Below are 24,564 nucleotides of genomic sequence, written 5' to 3'. Positions count from 1 at the left end.
CAGTAGCATAAAGGATGAGGGCATTAATTGAATATTTAGCAGATTTCACCATTTTATCATTGTTCGATTGGAGGTGTTATTCAGAGATCAAAGAATGCTGCTGCCATTGAAAAGAGGCTTGAGATGCAGCAAATGTGTATATTAATAAGAACAGGCAGTCTAGAAACACACAAGACTAAGGGCCAGATGTAGGTAATTCATATTTACCGACTCTTAAATACAGAATTTTACCGATTCGGTATTTAAGAGTCGGTAAATATGAAGGGGGGAGATGTAGGTAATTCCAAATTGAGAATTACCGAATCGGTAGGATTCGGTATTTACCGATTTCGGTAAATACCGAATCGGTATTGCCCATTGATTCCTATGGGCCATGAAGCCCATAGGAATAAATGGGCAATACCGATACGGTATTTACCGAATCGGTAAATACCGAATCCTGCAAGGGTGCAAGGGGTGTCACTTTGACACCCTCTAGCACCCCAATTCCGGACTTGTGTGCCATGTGGCACACAGACATGCCCTAAGGGCATGTCTGTGTGTCACATTACATAGGTGTGCATGCACACCAGGATTCGGTATTTTACCACCCAATTGGATTGCGTGGTAAAATACCGAATCTGAAAGGCCTTTGGGACTCAAAAGAGTCCCACCTACATCTGGGTTTTACCGAATCGGTAAAATTACCGATTCGGTATTTGACAGAATCAGTAAATTTAGCGATTCGGTAAATTTACCGAATCTGTAAAATGATGCCCCTACATCCCAATCACCAAATACCGGTTGGTAACGGCCGAATTCGGCCGTTACCGACCGGTATTTGGGCTCCTACATCTGGCCCCAAGATTCCAGTATAAAGGAAAAGCAACTATTTTCTATCAGATTTCTACAATAAGGTCTTTGGTAAATTAATTGATCATACCACTGCACAGGGGAAAGAAACTGGGAATTAAAAATCTACTCGATGGTAAGAGAAAATGTAAGTACTCTGCATTCGTTTGAATCTGAAAAATGCAGTTATTAAAAAGAGGCCCGCAGTTTGCAGCGAGGGCTGCCCACGGAGGCCAGGCTGAACACACATTTAGGGCTGTGATTTGACGCTTCTAGAATCGGGTCACCTAGTTATATTTTAGTTACTTTAAAGCATCAGGCGCAGGAATTACATCATGAGAACAGTTAAAACGATGTTGAGTACCTTTCAGCAATATCAGAACACAGTGATCACTTTTTTTTCCAAAAAGCTTTATTCGACGTATTAGATCATAAAAGCAAAAACTTACAGTTAGGTCCATTCACAAGGTATCTACAAGCAATTCATATATGTTCTAGTCAAAATCGATACATGCCCCCCTGAATGGAGAAAATATAAAATCCTAAAACACTATATACAAGACTAAAGCATTTTTAAATTAATAAGCTAAAAACTTTGTGAATAGACTACAATGCATACTAAAATTGATACCAATTAATTAAAAAGGAGCAGATGATTATACAAAAATACATTACAGCCTTGTAAAAGTGCTAAAGGACAGATACCTCGTCATGGGACTTCGCTCTTATTGCCCACACTCACCCCAAATATTTAGCCATGGCTATTACAATCGCTTCAGTAATATCACTTCTTAGTATTCTTTCCGCCTCATGCGCCCTTCTTGTTCCCAAAAGCTTGCAAATTGGAGTCGACCAAGCACGACGTGGAGCTTTATATCCAGTGCATTCAAACAATACATGGGCCAGTAATTCTTTTCCAATCCTACACAAGTCATTTCTAGGTGTGAACCATTTGCTAGTAAAAACTCTTAGTGGCAGGGTACCCACCCTTAACTGAAAATATAATTTACGCTCATAGGGTTTTGTAATAAAGTCCCAATATTGTTCTAGCCCCGGTTTAGGTTTACAAACCAGAAAAAGCCCTATAAGGGAAGAGGACTCGCAACTTCTCACTATGTTGATCACTAACCTTGTTGTTGTTTGCATATGGAATAGAATTTGGAAAACCTTACTGCAAAACCCGGTTGCAAGTCCTCCCAGTAGATGCATCAGTATGGTCCAATACAAATGTCAGCTGCAGCTTGAATAGTTAATGGTTAGCGACACTATTTTGGGCAGTATTTTTGTGCTTTCAAATTTTAGGTGGTGTTTTGAAGTCATAATTTGCATATTGCGAACTCCTTTCATGGTATTTGTTTTTTCTGGTCTGCATTAAGCCTGGTTATCTGATGTTTAGGGACTACTCTTGGCTGTAAGTGTTTAATTATTGACCAATTGTTGTGCAGACAAATTACATATGTGGCAGCGTACACACACCTGACTGGTGATGGTCTCCACAGTGCTTTACTTTGCAGCGTCAAAAAGCAGATTCAAGTCTCCCTCTAGGGAACAGAATATCCAATGGTTGGGAATAGAGGAATTGTCTGGCCTAGTACTGACAATCACCATAGGGCTGACTATATGCTGATTTATTAGTGGTTTTGCGTGTTGACAGGCTTATAACAATGTTTGAGGGCTGTCCAACATCGGACATTTTGAGCAAATAAGTGAGGAAATTTTAATTGCATCTCATTTGGCAAAGGTCAGGTGAATACTTAAGCTGAATGGGATTTGAATTAATGTGGCAGATGCGTAGTTGAAAATTTGGAAGGATGAACTTTTTGCTGATTAACTACATCAATTGCAGATCAATTGCAGATCATTACAAATGCTCTGAGTAAACTAGACACTGATAATCAGGCTAGGAGGCTGAAGAGCATCAGGCTGTTGATGCCGAGTATTCTTGTTAACTGGTTTTAAACAGGGTGTCAGGGGTCCTGTGCTGTGGGTAATCAAGAGGCAGTTCATGGTTTAGACATGCAGTTCATCTGCGCCATTCACAAATGTCTAGACAGTGCTTCAGGAGGATATTACGTAGCTTGTACGGCACTGCGTGTTTGATTTCTACAGCTTGTGGAAGGAGAGCTTGGTTTGTAACCTACCAGTGCTTGCTCTGGGAGTGTGGTACTTTGAATGGGCACATGTTAGTTCTTTACTCTAGGTAACTGAAACCGAAAAGGTACACTTAGTAGATGGATGTGAGCTCAATCGTAGACACCAAGCACTGCAAGAAGGTTATCACTGTATTCACTATATAGATACTAATAATGTTTCCCGAATCAGAGGTCTAGTTGTTTTATGACAAGCTGCTTTCCTTTTGGTGTGATAGGGGTTAAAATTAGTTTGAAGAGAAAGTGTGTTCGTGGCCAGACAAGACAGCTTCAGTATTGGTTGTATTTAGTTGTTTGCTGCGAGAGTTAACTGTATTACTTTCCCTGTTTGTTCTCAGCTAGATACCAGTTACTGGATCTGAACTGGCAATTTGTAACTGAACACTGAGCCTTTTGGCACTAAAACGTGTTCTATTGGCATAGAACTTCTTGTTTCAACAGTGAGTTTTATGGGTGAGGCGATTGTTACTATTTTAGCAATTAATTAGTAAACTGAAGATCTAGGCGGTTCCCTGAAAGAATATCGATACGTAAAATATCCCCATACAACAATATCTAGTTTTAAATATCGATGTCAAACATATCTGAAAGAAACAGGTTAGTATTAGATTCCTTACCTTAGAATATCCCCAGGCGTCAGACTGGATCCGGAAACTTTTGCGTAGCAATACCCCTGCACGTTAATAGGCGTAGTCCGCGGCTCAGCGTCCGTCGTCGTTAGCGCCGGAATGACGTCGCCGGAGTACTTAGACGCCGTGCGATGACGTTGGTTCTTCTTTTTTCCGTGCCAGCTAGCGCAGATCCGTAGAAGCTCTACCACTTAGTCAATTTTTTACTAAACTTTTTTGATCTTTTGATCTGTTTTTCTCGAGTCGTTCGACTCCTACGGTGCCGGTAGGGATGCCCGGGTTCAAACCCTGCGTCGATTGCAGCTGACTGATATCGGTTACCGACCCCCATCGCCGGTGTCTTTATTGTCTGGGCCCCGACCACGACGACCGAGCCTGCTCAGATTGTCGGGCTCTGACGTCCAAGGCTAGATGGGAGCGGTCCTGCAAGCGACTTGAGCTCCGGCAGTCAGCCCCGCGCCGTTCAAGGTCCCGGTCCAGGTGGAGGTCGAGGGACCGGTCGCGGGTTCGGAGTCGTCGTAGCTCCGAGAGTCGGCATCGGTCTTCGGGCTCAAGATCCTCAGGTAAGAGGTATGAGAGGTCGGGAAGGCGTTATCGCTCTTCCGACCCCCGCGACGCTTGGCAACGCGACCGGGGGTTCGGGTGACTCAGCCCACGAGGCTCTGCCGGAGTCACTGGCGCCGCGGCCTGCCCCATACCTTCCGGTCCCTGGGCATGACGCGACGCCGGAGGAGATCGAGCGCTACCTCATGACCATGGAGTTGCTCCCTCCTCCGTCTGTTTCCGCGGTGCCTTCGGGCACAGCAGCCTCGACTGGGGGGCCTGGCGGGTCGGGTGCTTCGGCCCGACGCTGCCGGGCGCTCCGGCCCAACTCCACCAGGCGCTTCGGCCCCGGCGCAGCCGGTGACTTAGGTCCCGGCGCCGCAGGCCCCCGCTGGATCCGGTTCCGGATCCGGGTCGTCGCCGGTCGACCTCACGACCTTGCCGGCGCCGGCCCCTAGGGTGTCACCCCCGGCGCCGCCTCAGAGCGACGCTGTCCCCGATCCTACCCTCGATTCGGTTCCGGCGCCAGAGCCGCGCCGCTGGACGCCGCTCTCGACGTCGCTTGGAGATTTTTACTTCAATGAACCGGCCCCATCCTTTGAACCTGAATTTCAGGTGATGGGTGACAAGGGAGATTGGGAGGGGTCTGTGGACCCTCTGGCACAGGAGTGCCAGTCCCAACAGGACTGGACATGTGAGCTTGGGGATGCCAGTGGACTGGACACTTCGCCAGACACTGGTTTTGTCTCCCCTCCAACCGTTGCTATGGAGGAGGAGGCTGCCTACAGTGTAGTGTTGATGCGGGCGACCAAGGCATTGGGCCTAGAGCTCCAAGTCGCGGCCCTGAGGACTAACCTCCTCACTGAGGTCCTTAAACCGCAGGCAAGCTCGGCTGAGCCTCTGCTGCCGTTTAATGAGGCCTTGTGTGACGTTCTTTTGGGCACTTGGTCCAAGCTCGCTATAGGTCCGCCTGTAGATAGGAACATGGGCAGACGCTACCGCCCGGCACCGGGTGACCCTTGCTTCTTGTTCATCCACCCCACCCCCGAGAGCCTGGTTATCCAATCCTCTACTTCCCAGACCGCATTCCCAACGGCTCTACCCGCTTGGGAATCCAAGAGGTACGAGCAATTCGGTAAGAAGGTATTCTCGTCCCTGAGTTTGGGACTGCGGTCAGTCAATATCGCATGCCTCTTGGGCCGCTACACCCACACTCTGTGGGACACTGTCGCGGAAGTGCTGCCACAATGTCCGGAGGGGGTTCGGACTAAACTCGCCCAAGCCCTTGCGGAGGGTGGAGATGCGGCACGCTATTCCATCCGGTGTGAGCTGGATACCACAGACTCACTAGGCAGAGCGATGGCAACGACGGTGGCGGTTCGACGCCACGCCTGGTTGAGGACCGCCAACTTTTCGGCTGATGTCCAGGCCACCCTTCTGGACATGCCGTTTGATGGCCGTCGCCTATTTGGCGACAAGGCAGACCATGCGCTTGAGCGTTTTAAGGACTCCAGGGCTACGGCCAAGTCCTTTGGTCTCTCGGCCCCAAGCCAGCAAACGGGTGCCTTTCGCTCCTTTCGTGTCCAAGGAAGGGGCGCTCCTCATCGTGCCGCCAGCCACGCACCGCAAACTAATACACAGCGTAGTGGCGGCCGTGGAAACCGCCGTGGCGGCGGTTGTGGACAACGGCGAGGCCAGTCCACACCTTCCCCTGCAGCATCCGCCTCAAAATCCTCCTAGTCAGTGCTTTCAGGCCCATATGACGCCAGTGGGGGATAGGGTTCGCCATCACCACTTCCACTGGCGCACAGTCACGTCGGACATGTGGGTGCTGCAAATCGTCCGAAGGGGCTACTCCCTCCCCTTCGAGGCGACCCCTCCAGCCATGCCACCGCAATACCACCGCATGCCGGGGGGATCACTTGCAACTTCTGCAAGCGGAAGTTATGGCCCTCTTGGCCAATGGGGCCATCAAGCGCGTTCCCGGGCCTGAAGTAGGGTGTGGTTGTTACTCCCACTACTTTCTGGTACCCAAGAAGGGCAAGGGGGGCCTGTGCCCTATCTTGGACCTACGGAACATCAACGGCTTCCTCCGGAAGGAGAAGTTCAAAATGCTGACATTGGCTCAGGTCTTAGCTGCCCTGGACCCAGGAGACTGGATGGTAGCATTGGACTTGCAGGACGCTTATTTCCACATCCCCGTCATGCCGGCCCACCGGCGCTACCTGCGGTTCACGGTAGGCCACGAGCACTTTCAGTTTACCGTGCTCCCCTTCGGCCTTACCAGCGCCCCACGGGTGTTCACAAAAGTGATGGCGGTGGTCGCAGCTCATCTGCGCAGGTTAGGGGTTTCAGTCTTCCCCTACCTCAACGACTGGTTGTTGAAGGCAGGCTCGCCCCATACAGTCGTCAGCCACCTCCAGACAACGGCGGACCTCCTGCACCAGCTGGGGTTTTCCATCAATGTGCCGAAGTCACACCTGTGCCCCTCTCAGAAGCTCCTCTTCATCGGAGCGGTCCTCGACTCGGCGCAGTTTCGGGTTTATCCTCCCGAACAGCGGGTCCGGGATATTCAGGCTCTGATTCCAATCTTTCAGCCTTTATCCCGGGTCTCGGTCAGGTTGACGCTGCGGCTTCTGGGGCTGATGCCCTCCTGCATCCTTCTGGTGCATCACGCCCGGTGGCGGATGCAGGCTCTGCAGTGGGACCTGACGTTTCAGTGGGCCCAGCATCAGGGCAACCTGTCCGACCAGGTCCTGATCTCAGAGGGCACTGCGAGACAACGGCAGTGGTGGCTCACGGACCGCGATTGGGTCAGCGGCAGATCTCTCTCCCTTCCCCCACCGGAGCACGTAGTTGTGACGGACGCGTCCCTCCAGGGCTGGGGAGGCCACATGGGAGAGGCGGAGATCAGAGGCCTCTGGTCTCCGGCGGAGTCCTGGCTCCATATCAAACTTCTGGAGCTGCGGGCGATTCGTCTAGCACTGAAGGCATTCCTCCCCTCTGTCCTGGGGAGTGTAGTGCAGGTGTTCACGGACAACACCACTGCCAGGTGGTACTGTAACAAACAGGGCGGGGTGGGGTCGTGGACCCTCTGCCAGGAGGCTCTGCGCCTCTGGCAGTGGCTGGAACATCAGGGAGTGACCTTGGTGGTTCAACACCTGGCAGGTTCTCTGAACGCCAGGGCGGACGAGCTCAGCCGAAGGTGCATGATGTATCACGAATTGTGTCTGAACTCGGACGTGGCACAAGGCCTCTTTCTGCAGTGGGGAGAGCCTTGGTTAGATCTATTTGTCACCGAAGAGAAAGCGCAATGTCATCAGCTCTCCGCGTTGGAATTTCCAAGGCGGCACTCGCTCGGGGACGCTTTTCGTCACGAGTGGAGTTGCGGTCTGTTGTACGCCTTTCGCCTATACCACTTCTGCCCAGAGTGCTGAAGAAAATCAAGCGCGACCGGGCCCAAGTCATCCTTGTGGCTCCGGACTGGGAGCGAAAGTACTGGTATCCCGAGCTACTCCGTATGTCAGTCGATTCAGGAAACGGTCCTCCACCCGAACCTGTCCAGTCTCCACCTCCATGCTTGGAGATTGAGGCCATTTGACTTGCCTCCTGAAGTCTGTACTGTGATTCTGGCAGTCAGGCGTCCCTCCACAAAGTCGGTATACGCCTGCAGGTGGAACAGATTTGAGGCATGGTGCACAGCAAAGGCTGTGGATCCTCTCAATGCCCTTCTTTCTGAGGTTCTCCTCTTCCTTCTTTCTCTTGCCTAGCAGGGCTCTGCTCTGGGCACTATCAAGGGTTACCTTTCTGCCCTTTCAGCCTTCTTAAGGCTACCTGATCAGCCATCTTTGTTCAAGTCCCCCATTGTAAATAGGTTCTTGAAGGGCATCACTCATAAGTTCCCCCCTGTTCCTTTTGTGATGCCTCAGTGGGCCTTGACCTTTTACTAACTTATCTGATGTGCACTCCCTTCGAGCCACTTCACAACTGTCCTATCCGTCTTCTTACCCTTAAGACTGCTTTCCTGGTTGCCATCACCTCTGCCAGGAGAGGGAGTGAGCTCCAGGCTCTTTCTTCCAAACCTTCTTTCCTCTCTGTCCATCCGGACAAGGTTGTGTTGCGGACAAAACCCTCTTTCCTGCCCAAGGTAGTCACAGCCTTCCATATTGGGCAGTCCATCACCTTGCCCACCTTCTTTCCGCCTCCACATCCCTCTAAAGAGGAAGAGTGGCTCATCCGTCTGGACCCAAAACGTGCGCTTTCCTTCTATCTGGATCGCACACACCAGTTCCGGGTGGATTACCAACTCTTTGTTTGTTACGTGGGAGCTAAGAAGGGACGGGCGGTGCGGAAATGGACCATCTCTCGGTGGGTCGTTTTGTGCATCAAGGCATGCTACTCCTTGGCTAAAAAAGAACCCCCAGTTGGGCTGAAGGCCCATTCCACTCGGGCCACGGCGGCTACTACTGCCCTGGGTCGTGGAGTACCCTTGCAGGACATCTGTCAGGCAGCTACGTGGGCCTCGCTGCACCCGTTCGCAAGACACTACTGCCTGGACAGCCAAGTCCTGAGGGATGGCTTCTTTGGCCGTTCCGTCCTCCAGGACTTTCTGGTACGATTATTGGTTCGCAGACCCACCACTGGGGTTGGTATTGCTGGGGTATCTATTCTAAGGTAAGGAATCTAATACTAACCTGTTTCTTTCAGATGAACAAGTTACTTACCTTCGGTAACGATATATCTGTAATAAACGGTAGTTAGTATTAGATTCCTTACCGACCCACCCATCCTGCGAACCGATATCTAGGGTTGAGGTCATCCCCTTTCAGGGCCCTAGTTTCATGGCACCAGTGTTGGTTCTATCCTGGCTCTGCGTATCTGGTGCGGAAAAGTTGTGTATAAGAACTGACGTCAGCGCACGAGGGCAGCGTCTAAGTACTCCGGCGACGTCATTGCGGCGCTAACGACGCCGATGACGGACGCGGAGCTGCGGACTACGCCTACCGACGCGCAGGGGTATTGCTACGCAAAAGTTTCCGGATCCAGTCTGACGCCTGGGGATATTCTAAGGTAAGGAATCTAATACTAACTACTGTTTCTTACAGATATAGCGTTACTGAAGGTAAGTAACTTGTTCATCGACATCCTATATTTATAATGGTAACTACAAAAATATTGATGTTAAAAATATAGTTGTACAAAATCAAGTCCAACCTCCCCTTTAACTCAAAAAAGAGTGTGACACAGCTCCGGGGGAAAACAGGGGATTTATTGATTTTCAGCCCAGGCAATGAAATGTCCCTGAAACGCTGGGCGTTTCAGCCTTTGATGACCTCATCAGTGCCCGTTTAAGCTGCCTCGCTGTCCCTGGGGGTCCCTTATGTCGATGTTGAAGACCGTGGCCACTCCTACTCACGTGGTCACTCGCCCATCCTTTGCCTCACAGATGTAAGGCACCTCACGCTCCCTGCAACACCGATGCATGCTGGGCAACTGAGTCCTTCCGTTGGAGTCCTTACAGTGAAGGGATTACCAAAGCAACAAGTGATGCCTCCAAGCATTGTTGGCCGGTGGTCCCACGCGGCAGTAGCCGGATTGCAGGTAAGTCTGTTCTTTGTCCCCCTTCCCAGGCAAACACAACTTGCCTCCTCTCTCCCCTTGTGTCAATTACCTCCAAGTGGGAATCAGACACCGGGGGCGGGGGGGAGGGATTGGGAACGAGCTGTATAATATACTGCCATGAGATTTGCAGGTCAGGCGCGTTCCTCCAGACTGAGGGCATGTCACTCAGCCAGCACCTACAAGCTGGCGAAAACATCACGTCCAGCCTCCCTTTTACTCAAAAAAGAGTGTGACACAGCCCTGGGGGAAAACAAGGGATTTATTGAATTTCTGCACTGGCAATGAAATGTCCCTGAAACGCTGGGCAGATGCGTTTCAGCCTTCAATGGCCTCATCAGTGCCCGTTTCAGCTGCATCGCTGTTCCTGAGGGTACCTTATGTTGATGTTGAAGACCAAGGCCACTCCTACTCACGTGGTCACTCGTCCCTCCTTTGCCTCACAGATGTAAGGCACCTCGCGCTCCCTGCAACACCGATGCATGCTGGGCAACTGAGTCCTTCCGTTGGAGACCTTACAGTGAAAGGATTACCAAAGCAACAAGTGATGCCTCCAAGCATTGTTGGTTGGTGGTTCCGCGCCGCAGTAGCCAGATTTGCAGGTAAGTCCGTTCTTTGTCCCCCTTCTCAGGCAAACACAATTTGCCTCCTCTCTCCCCTTGTGTCAATTACCTCCAAGTGGGAATCTGACACCGGTGGGGGGGGGGGCAACGCGCTGTATAATATACTGCCACAAGAGTTGCAGGTCAGGCTCGTTCCTCCAGACTGAGAGGGCATGTCATCCCTCCTTTGCCTCACAGATGTAAGGCAAATCTTTCTTTCCGAAAGATTTGGGGCGCACACCCTAAGGTTGCCACAGCAAAGTGCTTTAATTCAGGATCATATCATTTTTACAGGATAAAAGCGACTGATCTACGCGTTTCGGTGCCTTTGGCACTTTGATCGTGACCAATACATAAACACAGTCCTGATAGCCAAAGACGCTTGTTCCTCTTATCTTCAGAAAAGCGAGACCAGGAACGACCACCACACAGCAGGTATTATTTCAGTGCTTTTATTTCCATATCAGCAGACATGACGCGTTTCGACCGGGAACCCCAGTCTTGATCGCATGTTATGCTCCGTGGGGATTTGTCCTTCAAATGAGCAGCACTCGAGTCACGCATTATAATTCACCGCACCTGATGAGGCCCTACGCATTTCTAGGCATCTCTTATTCAGGTGCCATTCAGAAGAGAGCAAGCAGGGAGCCTTCTCCTAGTTCGCCAGTTTCGTGCACCAACATTGGCTTATGGGAGTTGGAGTCCTGAGATTGAATCCTGGATAGATGCCCTCTTGTCTCATTGTGGAGCTCTCCTGTCCTCAATCCATACTCTATGCCCCACAAATGCTCCCGATGCATCACAAGCGCCATGGCCCCCTCTTGCCGGGGTGGTGCTAGCTTCGCAGCAGGACAGCCACGTATAACATGTTATGCTCCGTGGGGATTTGTCCTTCAAATGAGCAGCACTGGAGTCATAGGTAAGCGTTTCCCCATTAGCTTTATTGGTATGAACAGTCGCGCATTACAACTCACTGCACCTGATGAGTCCCTACACGTTTCGAGGCATCCCTTCTTCAGGGGCCCATCAGAAGAGAGCAAGCAGGGAGCCTTCTCCTAGTTTGGCAGTATCGTGCACCAACATTGGCTGCCCTTGATGAGACTACACGTGGCCTTAAGGGAGTTGGAGTCTTGAGATTGAATCCTGGATGGATTCCCTCTTATCTCATTGCGGAGCGCTCCTGTCCTCAATCCATACTCTATGCCACACAAATGCGCCCGATGTAAAACTTAAAATATATTAAGTAATAAAAGTAATTACAAAAAATAATTCGATTTAATATAGTTTAACAAATTTAACAAATAACCTTAATTGAAAAAGTTAAACACATATATAATAATTAATATATTTATTTACTTTAAAAAAATTAAACAATTTTATTTTATAATTTTAAATATCAAAATGTAACAAATAAATGTGTGTATATATATATATATTTTTTTTGCAACAAGAAGGCGCCTCACTCAGGAACTTTATTTTCTTTTTTACGATTTATTCAACAGAGCCCAGTCTGCACACCGACGCGTTTCCGCCTTGCGGCCTTGGTCAATGTAAAAAAAATATCTCCCAACAAGAAGAAATACACAGGCTGCTTTCTGGATGCTTCAATGTGAATTTATTTGAGGCGCAAGATGGACTATGTACAAACGCGCATAGATACATTTTGTTTTATTCGCAAACTAAAATTAAAAAAATGGTTTCAATTCCATGCACCCAATCTTGCAAGAGAAGTAGAAGTAGACCCTGTAGAAAGCTTGACTGTATCTAATATGGAAACCATACATAGTGCATCAGGGCTAGATGTAACATGTGATCCTATTTCTAATTGTGACAATGGAGAATTGATAACAGATGAAGCGTGTAAAAGTGGTTTTAAACCAAAATCAACATTTGTACCGGTGATCCAAAGTGATGCCATAGATGTTTTTGAACGGAGTGTCACCAGAGACTTGAGGAAAATACGTTACTGTACCAAAGTACACTGACCATGTCATGAATGATGTAATATGTGACCTCATCAGCAGTGGATTGCGGATGCGCGAAATATAGTTAGTACAACTAACTATATAGGAGCAATTTCAATGGTTTTGTATGAGTGAAATGTCCAGCTAACTATAACACCCCTAAAACTTATAGTTTTTAGAGTGAATTTCAAAGGTTTTTTAAATGCTAATTCCTAACTATATAAGGCCTGAAACCTATGGTTTTTACAGTGAATATATATATATGTGGAAAGTTGGGAGCTTGTGGAAGAAATTCCGGAGGCTAAGAGCTGATGCTGCAATTCGATAGTAAGTGGAAAACATGAGAACACGAAACTGTACTTTATGGCTGACTGAACTTTAGCGCTGGGGAAGTGACAGGCATTATGAAGGATTACACGCATATCAAAGCACCTTCATTTCAAGCTTAACAGTCTTTTTCCCCTGCGCACTCGGCAAAGAGAATACGGCCTGCAGTGTTTTAAATGAACCACGTGGGCATTTCCAAAAGCCAGAGACTCCTCCCGTGATCAAGGCTTTCAGTAGCAGAAACGTTGGGAAAGGAAGCTGTTCTGTCTTCGTGCTGTTTCCACGAATAAATGAATTTCAGCAAATCAGCCAGAGTTGGTGTTCCTCTTTGTTTCAACAAGGAGGGTTTGTGGCAATATATATATATGTATACACACATATATCAATGACATTAAGTCTATTAAAAAACATTCTATTATAAAGTAAAACATTAAACTATTTAAAAATCTTTAAAATTAAGTTTCCCCACTCCAATGAGTGCAACAGTATTGAAAGTGTTGGACAGCAGAGGGTTGGAATTTACTATTCCCCCTCCAGTCAGTGCAACAGTAGGGAAAGTGTTGAATAGCGGAAGGGTATAAATTACTATTCCCACTCCAATGAGTGCAACAGTTGGGAAAGTGTTCGATAGCGAAGGGGTAAAAATTACTGTTTCCACTCCAGTGAGTGCAACAGTAGGGAAAGTGTTGGATAGCGGAGGGACAAAATTCACCATTCCCACTGCAGTCAGTGCAACAGTAGGGAAAGTGTTCGATAGCGGAGGGGTAAGAATGACTATTCTCACTCCAGTGAGTGCAGCAATAGCGAAAATGTTGGATAGCGAAGTGTAAAAATTACTATTCCCACTCCAATAAGTGTAGCAGTAGGTAAGGTGTTAAGTATTATAATGTTAAACACATATGACACATACCTATCAATATTATAGTAAATAAAATAAAATAAAAAATAATATTCACACATCTTTTCCATCAACTCATGCATGACTCTTAAACTTTCTACTATGCTCTAATGGGTCCCTGAAATCTTCAGACTTCACCTTTTCTCCACGTTCTAGAATAGTTTAGAATTTTGGCCAGTTTTCTAGAAAATATTATTTGTCTTTGAAGACAGAGCATTGACTAGACATTGCGTTTATTTTGTGTATTTTCTGTGTCATGCTGTTTCTGGCGCTCTGATCTTTACTTATTCCTAGAGTGAGATTAGACTGCATGAATGTGCTACTCTTGGAGAGTCAAGTGCGCAACAGCACTAACTTGGCTATCCAACTGACATGGAGTAATTCTGGTTGCAAACTACAGTGCTCATACGGATGCTGACCGGTAACTCCCAGCTTCTCCAGGATCTCAAGAAAAGGGCTCACAGACACTTCTAGTTATCAGGCAAGATATACATTAAGAACAGTGACATTATTATCCAAGAGGCTCAGCCTGCTCAGCGATAGTCTACCTGAAAAGAAGCCATCAATCAAAACAAGCATTGGCAAAGCTAGTCGGTCTGGTGTTGGCTACCAGACTTCTGACTTTGTAAATGCTTGCTTTATTTTTCATGTTTTTTGCAAAACTATATTGTTGGGAAAGCCAGTCAGTCAGTCAAGTAATCTTTATTTCGGTCATAGACCATAAAAGATACATATTAACCATTCAAAACCTTGCTAAAACGAAACAATGACAATAAATATATATAAAAATATAAAAATAAAAAACTGTACAGCATTGGGAATACATGAATTGACAATTCATCTGTGGTTTCTACAAGCTAAAAAGATTGTCTACAAAAAACATCTTCTCCTGCACCACATAGCATCAATAAAGCGTGAGACTGAGAATACAACAGGGGTGGAAGTATTACTCTTATGTATTCTTAGGGCCTCTTTATGATATCTAAATCCCAAGTTTTTGCAAAGTTGGATAAGCCAACGTTGCCTTATATTTTTATATAAAGGGCAGAAGAAAAAAACATGGGATTCAGACTCTTCTTTGGCCCCACACGCCGGACATTCAAGTAACTTGTTCGAGGACCATTTCTGGGAAAAGACCCTAAGCGGAAGTGTACCATATCTAAATTGTAAATAGTATTTTCTCGCTGAAGTAGGTAAAATCTCATCTAGTAATGGCTCTACTATGTATTCATCTTTCATGTTAAAAAACTTGAAAGTAAGTGGGCCCAGAGAGGAATTACCATGGGTAGCCGCAATTCTGCACCTACGATCCAAGTTGACTAAATCAACTCGCGACAACTGTGCGCAGACCACTGCAGGATTAGCCAAAAGACCGGGTAAGTCTAGTCTCATACTCTAATTTTTTTATAAAGGCAAACCACAGCAGTTTCTCAGACCCAGGGAGGCCCAGTACCTCTTCCAATGCAAGTCTAAAATGTGTTAATTCAGGGGTTACCCAAAGTCTGCGCCAATAAGTAACTTCATCTTGTATTGGTCTGATGCCTAAATCCATTCTCATGGGGGTGAGGGGGTACTGGATGGCAGAGCCAGCAATGATCTTAAAAATTGATTTTCAGTCTTACTGATGCCATCAACCGGGCGATGGCCCCAAAGTTCTGCCCCATATAAAATTGCTCCCCTAGCTTGTGCTTTGTAAATTTCTATAATGGGAGCAACTGGCTTAAAATTGGATTCTCTGTGCAATTTTAGAATACCACCCGTATTCTGGGCTAGTCTAAGTTTGGCCTTTGCAAGTTGAGGCACCCAATCCATTTTATCAGTAAGAGTGATACCTAGATATTCAAAAACTGTGACCCTGTCCAATGCTATGCCATTTAAAGAGGGATTGGGACATCTGGTCTTAGATGGGTTACAGACCATAAACTTGTTTTTTTGAGTATTTATCTCCAACCCCCTTATATGGCAAAAATGTGCAACGCTGTCCAGGGCACATTGAATACCCATGGGTGATTTTGACAATAGAAGAGTGTCGTCGGCGAACATCAATGCCACCACCTGTTCGTTGTTCAATTCAGGGGCGTCGATGTATTTGACCCCCTTAAGGTGGGCAATCAATGCATTGACGAAAAGACAGAATAGGGTGGGTGCCAACACACACCCCTGTCGAACTCCTCTATTGACTGGGATTTTAGATGTCAGATTACCCCATTTACCACTTCTGACTTGAGCAACATTATCTGAGTGGAGTCTCTTGATGGTGTTAAGGAGATATGCTGGTACCCCCATATCCTCCAAAACAGCCCAAAGGATTTTACTGGGCACCAAATCAAAGGCCGTTTTGAGGTCAACAAAAATTAAGTAGAGGCTGCCACCCTCTACTCTCACAGTCTTCCAGTAAAGAAGTTGGAGCCTTAGCAACTGGTGGACCGTGGAAGTCTTTTCCCTAAAACCGGACTGAAAGGGGCTGAGAATCTGATGTTCCTCCATCTAAATCTAAAGCCGATCGAGAATGATACGTGAGAATATTTTTTGGCTTGCATCGATCAGACTGATTGGACGGTAATTAACTGGAAGGAGTGGAGAACCTATTTTAAACACCGGTATGATCTCAGCTCCTACCCAGCTAGCAGGTAATTTAGAGCCCTGAAGTATAGCATTGAACAAGATATACAAGTAAGGGCCCTAGATCCCTGTTCGGTCTTTAAAAAGATCGCCTGGGATTTTGTCAAGGCCTAGCTCCTTGCCAGCTGGGAGCATATTTATAGCAGGTTCAAGCTCCTTCAATGTGATTTTGGTCTCTATAAATTTGTTGTTAGAAGAAACTATAAAGGAACAATCCAGATTGCTGTTTAGCCCCAAGTCCTGAAATGGTAGCTGTTTGGGAGGACCTACTGGGAGACTTTCTTCAACCGGAGGGGCGTATAACTTCCGATAATGTTCAACCCATCTCTCCGGTGCAATATTAGAGACATCAACCTTTTGACCATCTTTACTACCAGAACAAACTATAATCAAAAATTTCCTCATATCCCTACACCCAAGGGCATTTTTAATAGCAGACCATTTGGTATTCTCCCAGGTCTGTTTGGCCTCAAACTGCGCTTTCTTATACTCGAGCCTCTTTGCTTTTATTAATGGTCTATTCATGGCTTTGATTGCAGCCAAGAGTGCCACCTTGGCTACCCTGCAGTCAGAATCATACCATGAGCTGGCCTTCCTATTTTTCCTTAATTTGCCCATAAGGGGGGGTTAAGTATTTGCGTGAGAGCGGTCCCTAGACCTGTATGAATATTATGGATATAATTAGGAGCTGCTTCCTGTCCCTGTTCTAATAAACCACTTAGATCATTGAGTGCCCGTAAACCAACTTGGTAGAGGGAACTCATTAATTCTGTGGATCTTTTCACCATTGGCCATTTAAGCCTCCTTCTGTTATTCGATAATAGTGGAATCTCCCAATTGTCCACTCTTTCACCTAAGTTTAAGCCCATCTCGGGAAGGCCTAAGTCGAGTACCAAGGCATTATGGTCACTATTGTGGCATGGGAGAACCACAAAATCAATTGGGAAAGCTGCTGGGCCTTTGTAAATCTAAAAAATGTCAAAAACCGAAGTCTTTTTTGTTTCAAAAAGTACATGCTGGCATAATAGTCTGGACTGTGCCCATGAGGCACAGGGTCAAGAATGATTTGCATATGGCTGGGACTAAACTGGGGTGGCTTGGTGAGCAAAAGAACGATGGATTTAACCCAGATCTCTTGACTGGGGGTGAATGTAGGATGAATTCAGCATTCCGTCCATCATTTGTTTGCGTAGCACTTTTCACCCTAAGTGGGATTGGTATGCCCAGATGTGGGTACCTTGCTCACTGTGCCACAGGATTCAAGCTAGCTTGACTGATGATGGGTAATACCCAGAAACCGGACCCAGGATGCTTGTTTCCGGTCCTGGGAGGACTTGGCTTGGCAGTTCGATCTGGAATGTTCCCATGAGGCACAGGGTCAAGACTGATTTCTTTATGGCTGGGTCTAAACTGTGGTGGCATGGTGAGCAAAAGAACAATGGATTTAACCCAGATCTCTTGACTGGGGGTAAATGTATGATTTATTCAGCATTCCGTCCATCATTTGTTTGCGTGGCATAATAGTCTCTGGCACTGAATGGAACTGCTTTGTGTGTGGATATGCACCTTTTGAGAGGCTAGAATGCTGCCACCCACAGTGAAGGGCGCCAGTGGCTGAAGTGGGCTAACCACTTACCACACGTTGTATGTATATTGTACCGAGCACCTCTAATCCCCCTCCTACCCACTCTCCATTCATAATAAACGCCAACAAAAACTCAAGCAGGCCCATCTAGTCTGGATACCTGGGAGACCTTAGTCTCTGACTTTACCAGGACACCACACTCCTCGGTGGTTTCGCTTTTAGGTAAGTGCCAGACTTTCGAAATACTTTTCCTCTGCTTCTTTTTGCTTTAGTGATGCGCCCTTTGAGGTGTGATTTCCAATTCTGGATGTAAAAAACCTTAAATGTAGTTGATTTGGGAGTTGCATGAATGTTTGCTTAGGTCTTTTTGGGAGGAGGGACCTTGGGAAGTTGAAAGTGATGGAACTCAGTTGATAGGCTGTGTCATTTTCCTCATAATCTGCAAGTTCATTATACACTTTATTTTACAGATCTGGAACGAACGTGCATTTGACATCAAATACATCAAGGTATGTGACGTAAGGCATACATTAGGATTTTTGGTTGAGAGTTTCACTGTTGAAAATATGTTAGAAACTTGATGATGAGCATGTGATATGTTTCGGTTACCATGCTAATTGGTTGTTTTTGCGGTCAGCGCCTCAACAATTACTGTTTTACAGATGCACATTTTTGATAAGTGAGAAATAATTCCAAGATTTACACAAATCTGTGCTTTTGGTTTTCCTTAAGAGTTTCCAGGGTGAATTTCTGATCCTGCAGTGATGTTGACTGTGCCAGCATTTCTAGTCTCCTGCAGCGGGTAGAAATGGAATGTGAAGTCCACGGAACTTCCAATATCTTCTGTGTCATTTTTTAAAAGTTTCATTCTGTTCTGTACGTTTGCAGAACTATACAGATCACTATAAAGTAATGGAGATGGTACAGTGTCTACTCTAAATTTCTTAATGATAGTTTCATTTTTCAGAAGAGAATTCAAGTAGTCGGTGAATAACGCTGAATGGCCTTACTCAAGTGATGTCATCATTGGAACAGTTTGTGTGATTAAGAGTTTTTGCCCATGAAGGCCACTTTGGAGATAGCTAGAGTAGCCATCATGAAATGGATGGCATGTGTGCATTGGAAACAGGGTGGAGGAGGGATGGAACGTTTGTGGCTTTGTACATCTGAAGGGTAACAAACAAGCAAAATATAGGAATAGTAAAACGATTTGTAAAGAACCTGGAAGAACAGTCAGCTGACCATATGACTATTTATTATCTACCTGATAGGTTTCTAAAAGTAGCCAATTAAAGAATCTAGAAAACGTTCACCTATCCAAGGTACAATGTAATCTGCCCCTCCTCATAGAAACTACACAACCAGTTTACTTTTTCTAGTTCCCCATATAATTAGGTTTTGGGACTGTTGCTATTCAGATCACTGTGCTTACTTCTCCTCACTGCTTTGCTTAGCAGTAAAGGAGTTTGAAGCTTGTGTTGCCTTCAGTGTTTGTACTCATGGGTCACAGTTCTCCTTCTGTCCAACGTAGAGGATAAAATACATTGGGGCAAGTCCCATACTGCTTTCACTGTGAGTTCGGATTGACCAAGTGAAGGACACTGGTTTACTTGCAAAATCTATGGTGATTCAATATCACTGTAGGATTGTTTAAGTCCATTTAATTATTATATGTATCTGTGATGTAGTGTTTGAGAAGACACATAGAGTTTAGTGCCTTTCACATGCAATAGCTCCTAGAATAAAGTCAATTCATGGGAATCCTTTGATATTTGAGGTTTACAGCAAAATTCAATGCAATCCATTCTTCATCAGTACACATCATGAAAAGTGTGAATCACAAACTTTAAATCAGACTATAATCAAATAAAAACATTTGGGATGAGTAGCTTCCTTGCTGTCCGTAAACCCTGTAAGTTCATTGTTGAATTACATACGAACCCTAATGATCTCATCAAGTAAGATGTTTAGCAGGTAAAGTTGCAATGCTAACCTAAGCAAGTGACTAGGTTCTGTGTGGGTTCTGGTATCTTAGTTTTTTTAGGTGCATGTGAGAATGTATGTAGGGTGTTCCCATTCACTGACTGTAATGTTGATTTTATTTATTTTGTGTACAATTGTGTGATTGCTTTCCTCACTTTCCTTAGCAGAAGCAAAATAAGAGTTACCCAATTGAAAAAAAGAGTTGCACACTGCTCATGCATTTTTCTAGGGTTAACTTGTATGACGCTTGCTCCATTAATGGCGAACATATTGTATCAGTCCACGCGTTGAATTTTGGCACATGAGTAATTTTGTGTCACAATTTTTTCTATTTACTGTATGGGTGTATTCTTCTCCCTCCATTTGAATACACGTGGGCATATTTTACATCTCAGATCAGTTGGCGAGCAGCTCAGAAGTCATGGGAAGTGGACACTGGGAAAAGCCACAACGTGGTGGCCATCTTGGAAGCATAAAACAAGAGGTTGTGAGTACTGTTTCATGATGGTTAGTCAGCGAGCGACTCAGCAGCACAAGTGAGGAAGAGCTAACAAAGGCATTTGAAAAAAATGCCAGCTACAAGCAACTCTTTTTATCTGTGACCTACCTTTTAGGTTTTGCCTTAGTGTAGCCGCAGAGGGGCGCACTAAAGTGAAAAAAGTGTGAGAGAAAATGGCCATTCGGCATGTCGCAAGGCATACCATTCAATCCGTTGCTAGACAAACTGAAACGTGTAACCTTTCTCTTGAACACAAAGAAGTCCCTGTGAAGCAATGCCTGCACTGGCAGAAAGAAGTGAATTTCTCTGCCGGTGCCTACATTGTACCTTCTCCCACCTCCCCAGAACACCTGATGGCTGCTAATATGCTCCACTGCTTCCCATTTTGCGCATGCCCTCCCTCCCCTCAATAGGACTTTGGCCTGTTCTCCTCTCCCACTCCTGCACTGAAGCTTAATTACCTCCTCCTGCTCCACTCCTGTCCTATTGGACCGAGAGGGTGAACTCTCTCTCCAATCCCTTCACCATGATTTTGCTTCATTACCCCACCCTGAAATCCCATACTTGAGCGCCAATTGGAGCTGCATGACGAAGAAAAAGAAGAGACAGGCCTACTGGAGTAGCAGAAGCAGTTTACAGTAGAAGCCAATTAGACCAGCATTAGCAAAGCCAATAGGTATGGTGTTGCACGTCAATCTTTTGGAAATTCTTCTTTTGTTTTGTCTCAGCTTTTGCTAAACTATATTGCCTGGAAAACTGCTGGGTACGTGTCAATCTAAAAAAAACATTCACCAAAGGCAAAACACTTTGTTTGGTCACAAAGCAGCACTCATTACCATAGTATTCCCTATCACTGAGGGAACTACTTTGTATGTGGATGTGTCCCTTTTGAAAGGGAAGACTGCCATAACTCATAGTGCATTTGACCAGTGGCTGAAGTGCGGTGACCCGCTGCCCCTTGATGCATGTTTGAGTAGCTTGGAGAAAAATGTGAATGACACAATCACTAACGTGTTGCATAAAATCCCTCTAAGGAAGTATGTCATACATATAATGTTAGTCAAATCAAAAGGTTTTGATGAACACAGACCTAAAAAGTCAAATGTTATGCCATTGCCAGCCAGCTGCTTGCCTTAGAGAAAGAAAAGAACAAGAGAGGAAAGAGGGAACGAAAGAAGAAAAGGGAAAGTAAGAAAAAGGATACAAAGAAGGAAAAGATGGAATTCAAGAAGGAAGGAAAGAAAGAAGGAAAGAAACAAGGAAGGCAATAAAGAAAGACGGAAGGTGAGAAAGAAGGAAGGCAAGAAAGAACAAAGGATAGAAAAATAGGAGGAAAGGAAGAAGAAATAAAAGAACGAAGGAAATAAGGAGAGAAAAATAGAGCAAAAAAGGAGTAACGAAAAGAGTAAAAAAAACAAAATAGAAAGAAATCAATAAAGAAGGGAAAAGAACAGGGAAATTGAAGAAGGCAAGAGAGCAGGAAGAAAATACAGCAGGAAGAAAATAAGGGAAGCAAGAAAGAAGAATGAAAGCTAGAAAGGAGAAATTTAGGAAAGAAAGAAGGTAAGAGAAAAAGCAAGAATAAAGAAAAAAGTAAGCAAGAAAGGAAATTAATGAGAAAAAAACAGAATCCAAGAAAGAAGGAAAAGCAATGAAAGAACAAGCATCACCCGAAGGCAGGCACTGAAAGCGATCGCTTTCGCGATAAAATGCGCGTAATAGACACCAATGGGCCAGGGGCGGAGCTATGCTCTCGCCTCTGGCCTATTGGTGTGTATTTTACAGAACAGCAAGCACTGAAAGGCCAATAGCAGACCGCAAATGGACCCTCACACGCATGAGCATGAGGAATGTGAGGAATTTGCAGGTCCAGTTTTCAAATCCCTGCAAGAGGGCTTTTCGCTTCGCTCGCCCTAAAAAAGGAATGCAAGAAAGAAGGGAAGAAGGAATGAAAGAAATAAGTGAAAGAACAAATGAAAGAAACGAAAGCAAGAAGGGAATGAAAGAAAAAGGGAAATCAATAAATGAAGGAAAAAGGAAAAGCAAGAAAAAAATGAATGAAAGAAAGAAAAGGAAAGATAGAAGGAAAGAAACAAAAAGGGAAGCAAAGAAGGAATTTTAGAAAGAAAAAGGAACGAAGAAATTAAAGAAAAAAGGAAAGAAGGAATGACTAAAAACGGAAGAAAAAAGGCTAGTTTTCTTCTTGGGCAAAGTTTATTAAAGAACTATAATCTACTCGAGTTGCCACAGTGGTGGTAATTCCCAGTAAAAATACTGGTTCTGGCGCAATGGTCAACACCTTTAGGAACTTATGGGCACTTGCAAAATGGTGGTAACTCCTGGCAACATACTGGCCTTGGCACTACGGCGAAAGATTGGTAAAAGGTTGGCCCTGGTACAGTAGTGATAATATCTGACAACATGATGGCTATGACACAATGGTGGCAATATCTAATATATTGTTGGAAGGGCACAAAAAGTACATCATTTTGAATACTTTAAAGTTCAGGCTTGCTCTGAGAGGAGGGCAACCAGTGCAAGTGAAAATATGTAGCGAGAATGTTAATATACATCCTTAGCTAATTTTCAACCCGATCAAATGTCTTGGGCAGTACCTGAATGTTTTGGGAGGAATTGGACAACTCGAAACCTATTGCATTTGGAAATGCTTGCTCAGATTATTTTGTCTGTGCCTGTCCCCAGTACTGCCAGGCCAACAAGCTCCTCAAAAAACAATATCTTTGATGATTGTATGGTATTGGCAATCCTAATCTGCACACCATATAAAGATCAAACTATTGGTTTTGCTACTGTTTTTGTTGCTTAGTGCTTCCATCTCCCCTTTCACAGAAGGTTACTTAAATTACGATTTTAACGGCACATGAAAAATAATGTGATTGAGGCCAGACCTCTTATTTACAGTTGTCGCACCCCTGGATTGGTAGTTCTGATCACCTACAGACATAATCATCTCTGATGTAATAACAGGGAAATCCCGATTTGCGTGGAAAGTGTAGCTGTTCAAAATCAACAAGAGGTAATTTTGCTTACCCCAAAACGGTCACTTAGGGATATTCAAGCTTCGTTTAAAACCTCTCCAGTGCATAGAAATGTGAGAAATTGCACTCTTTTTGTCTTATTTTAAAAAATAATGTTTAATTAAATGTCCACCATACCAGAAGAGGAATTCAGTCTTGATTATATTAGTGGCTACATTACGACTTCACTCCCACTGCACAAAGCCTATTCAATGGCATTTGCCAATCTACAGATGATTAATTTTGTGGACACAACTCGGTTCCAGACAGTATATTGATTAAAGGATTTGTTTTGTGTACACATACTTTTTAGATAACTGTTTTATTGGCCACTGCCAAACTTTTTAGATAACTGTTTTATTGGCCACTGCCAAAGTTTTGAAGTGTGTTCTCTGTCACAAAGGTTCTTCGGAATACTTTAGACAAATTGGGTTTGAAGAGAGTTGGAATCATCGCGGCGGATGGCGGCTGGGAGATTGTCAGCTCGCTAGTTGTTGATCCTTCTCTTAATGAGGCTGTACAGATTGTAGGGTAAGTTTTGAATTGCCACAGACTCTTAAGTTTTGTTTCGTGCCAGCCACCTAAATTGCAAACCATGTACCCCTCCGCTAATAGTCTGTCTTTTTTCCGAGGTGTTTGTGGGCTGGGTTACTATACTATGCACACTACGATTCTTGGATTTATCAAGGTCTCTGTTTTTCATCCTAATCCTCCCACTTGCTTTGGTGATCTGTATGGCACAGTTCTCACTTTTCTGCTTGGTATATCTGCAAATGTTCAACCTGTGGTCGAACAGATAGTATTTAAAAAAAATATTGGCAACCTTAAACACTTTGAAGAGGTCATGTCAAAAAGCAAATGTAGAGATACTGGATGGTAATGAGCTCTAAAAAAATTTTGGATATTGCTATAAAATAGAAATTTCTGCAGAATATCAGGGTTATTCACAAAGGTAAATTACACTTGTGACAAATGTACACATGTAAGTGCACTCTAACCCTTTTAAGGAACTTTACTACTTTTTGCTGTTTACAAGTGTAAAGTTACCCAAACATATACTCTTACATGTCTCAACCCTCTGAAATACGGGGTGGAGCAAAATTTGAGCCAAAAGGAGCAGTAGTAAGTTAAGCATCACACACGGCGAATCACCGATACTGTGATGCCTTCCAATAGAAAATATTGGAGGTAGGGAATTAAGATAGGACCCCACAGGAAATAATTTAAGGTTAAAATAAATAATATCGATTTAAAAAATATATATATATACATTT

At 45.1% G+C, this 24,564-nt stretch overlaps 1 protein-coding gene across 4 annotated transcripts in view; it reads left to right on the top strand.

The window, feature by feature from the left end:
- Positions 1-24,564, top strand: part of GALC (galactosylceramidase) — a 250,366-nt gene that overhangs the window by 124,487 nt on the left and 101,315 nt on the right. For 2 of the 4 annotated variants that reach the window (XM_086937608.1, XM_086937609.1), the window contains exons 6-7: positions 18,241-18,279; positions 23,694-23,821. In XM_086937608.1, coding sequence (XP_086793734.1) covers positions 18,241-18,279; positions 23,694-23,821 — 167 coding nt within the window. The remainder of the gene's footprint in view (positions 1-18,240; positions 18,280-23,693; positions 23,822-24,564) is intronic. The other 2 variants (XM_086937607.1, XM_086937605.1) reach the window with 1 other exon arrangement.

Source organism: Lissotriton vulgaris, chromosome 9, assembly GCF_964263255.1.
Source record: "Lissotriton vulgaris chromosome 9, aLisVul1.2, whole genome shotgun sequence".
Taxonomy (NCBI): domain Eukaryota; kingdom Metazoa; phylum Chordata; class Amphibia; order Caudata; family Salamandridae; genus Lissotriton; species Lissotriton vulgaris.
The sequence above is the reverse complement of the archived record's forward strand: the minus strand, read 5'-3'. Positions and strand labels throughout refer to the sequence as shown.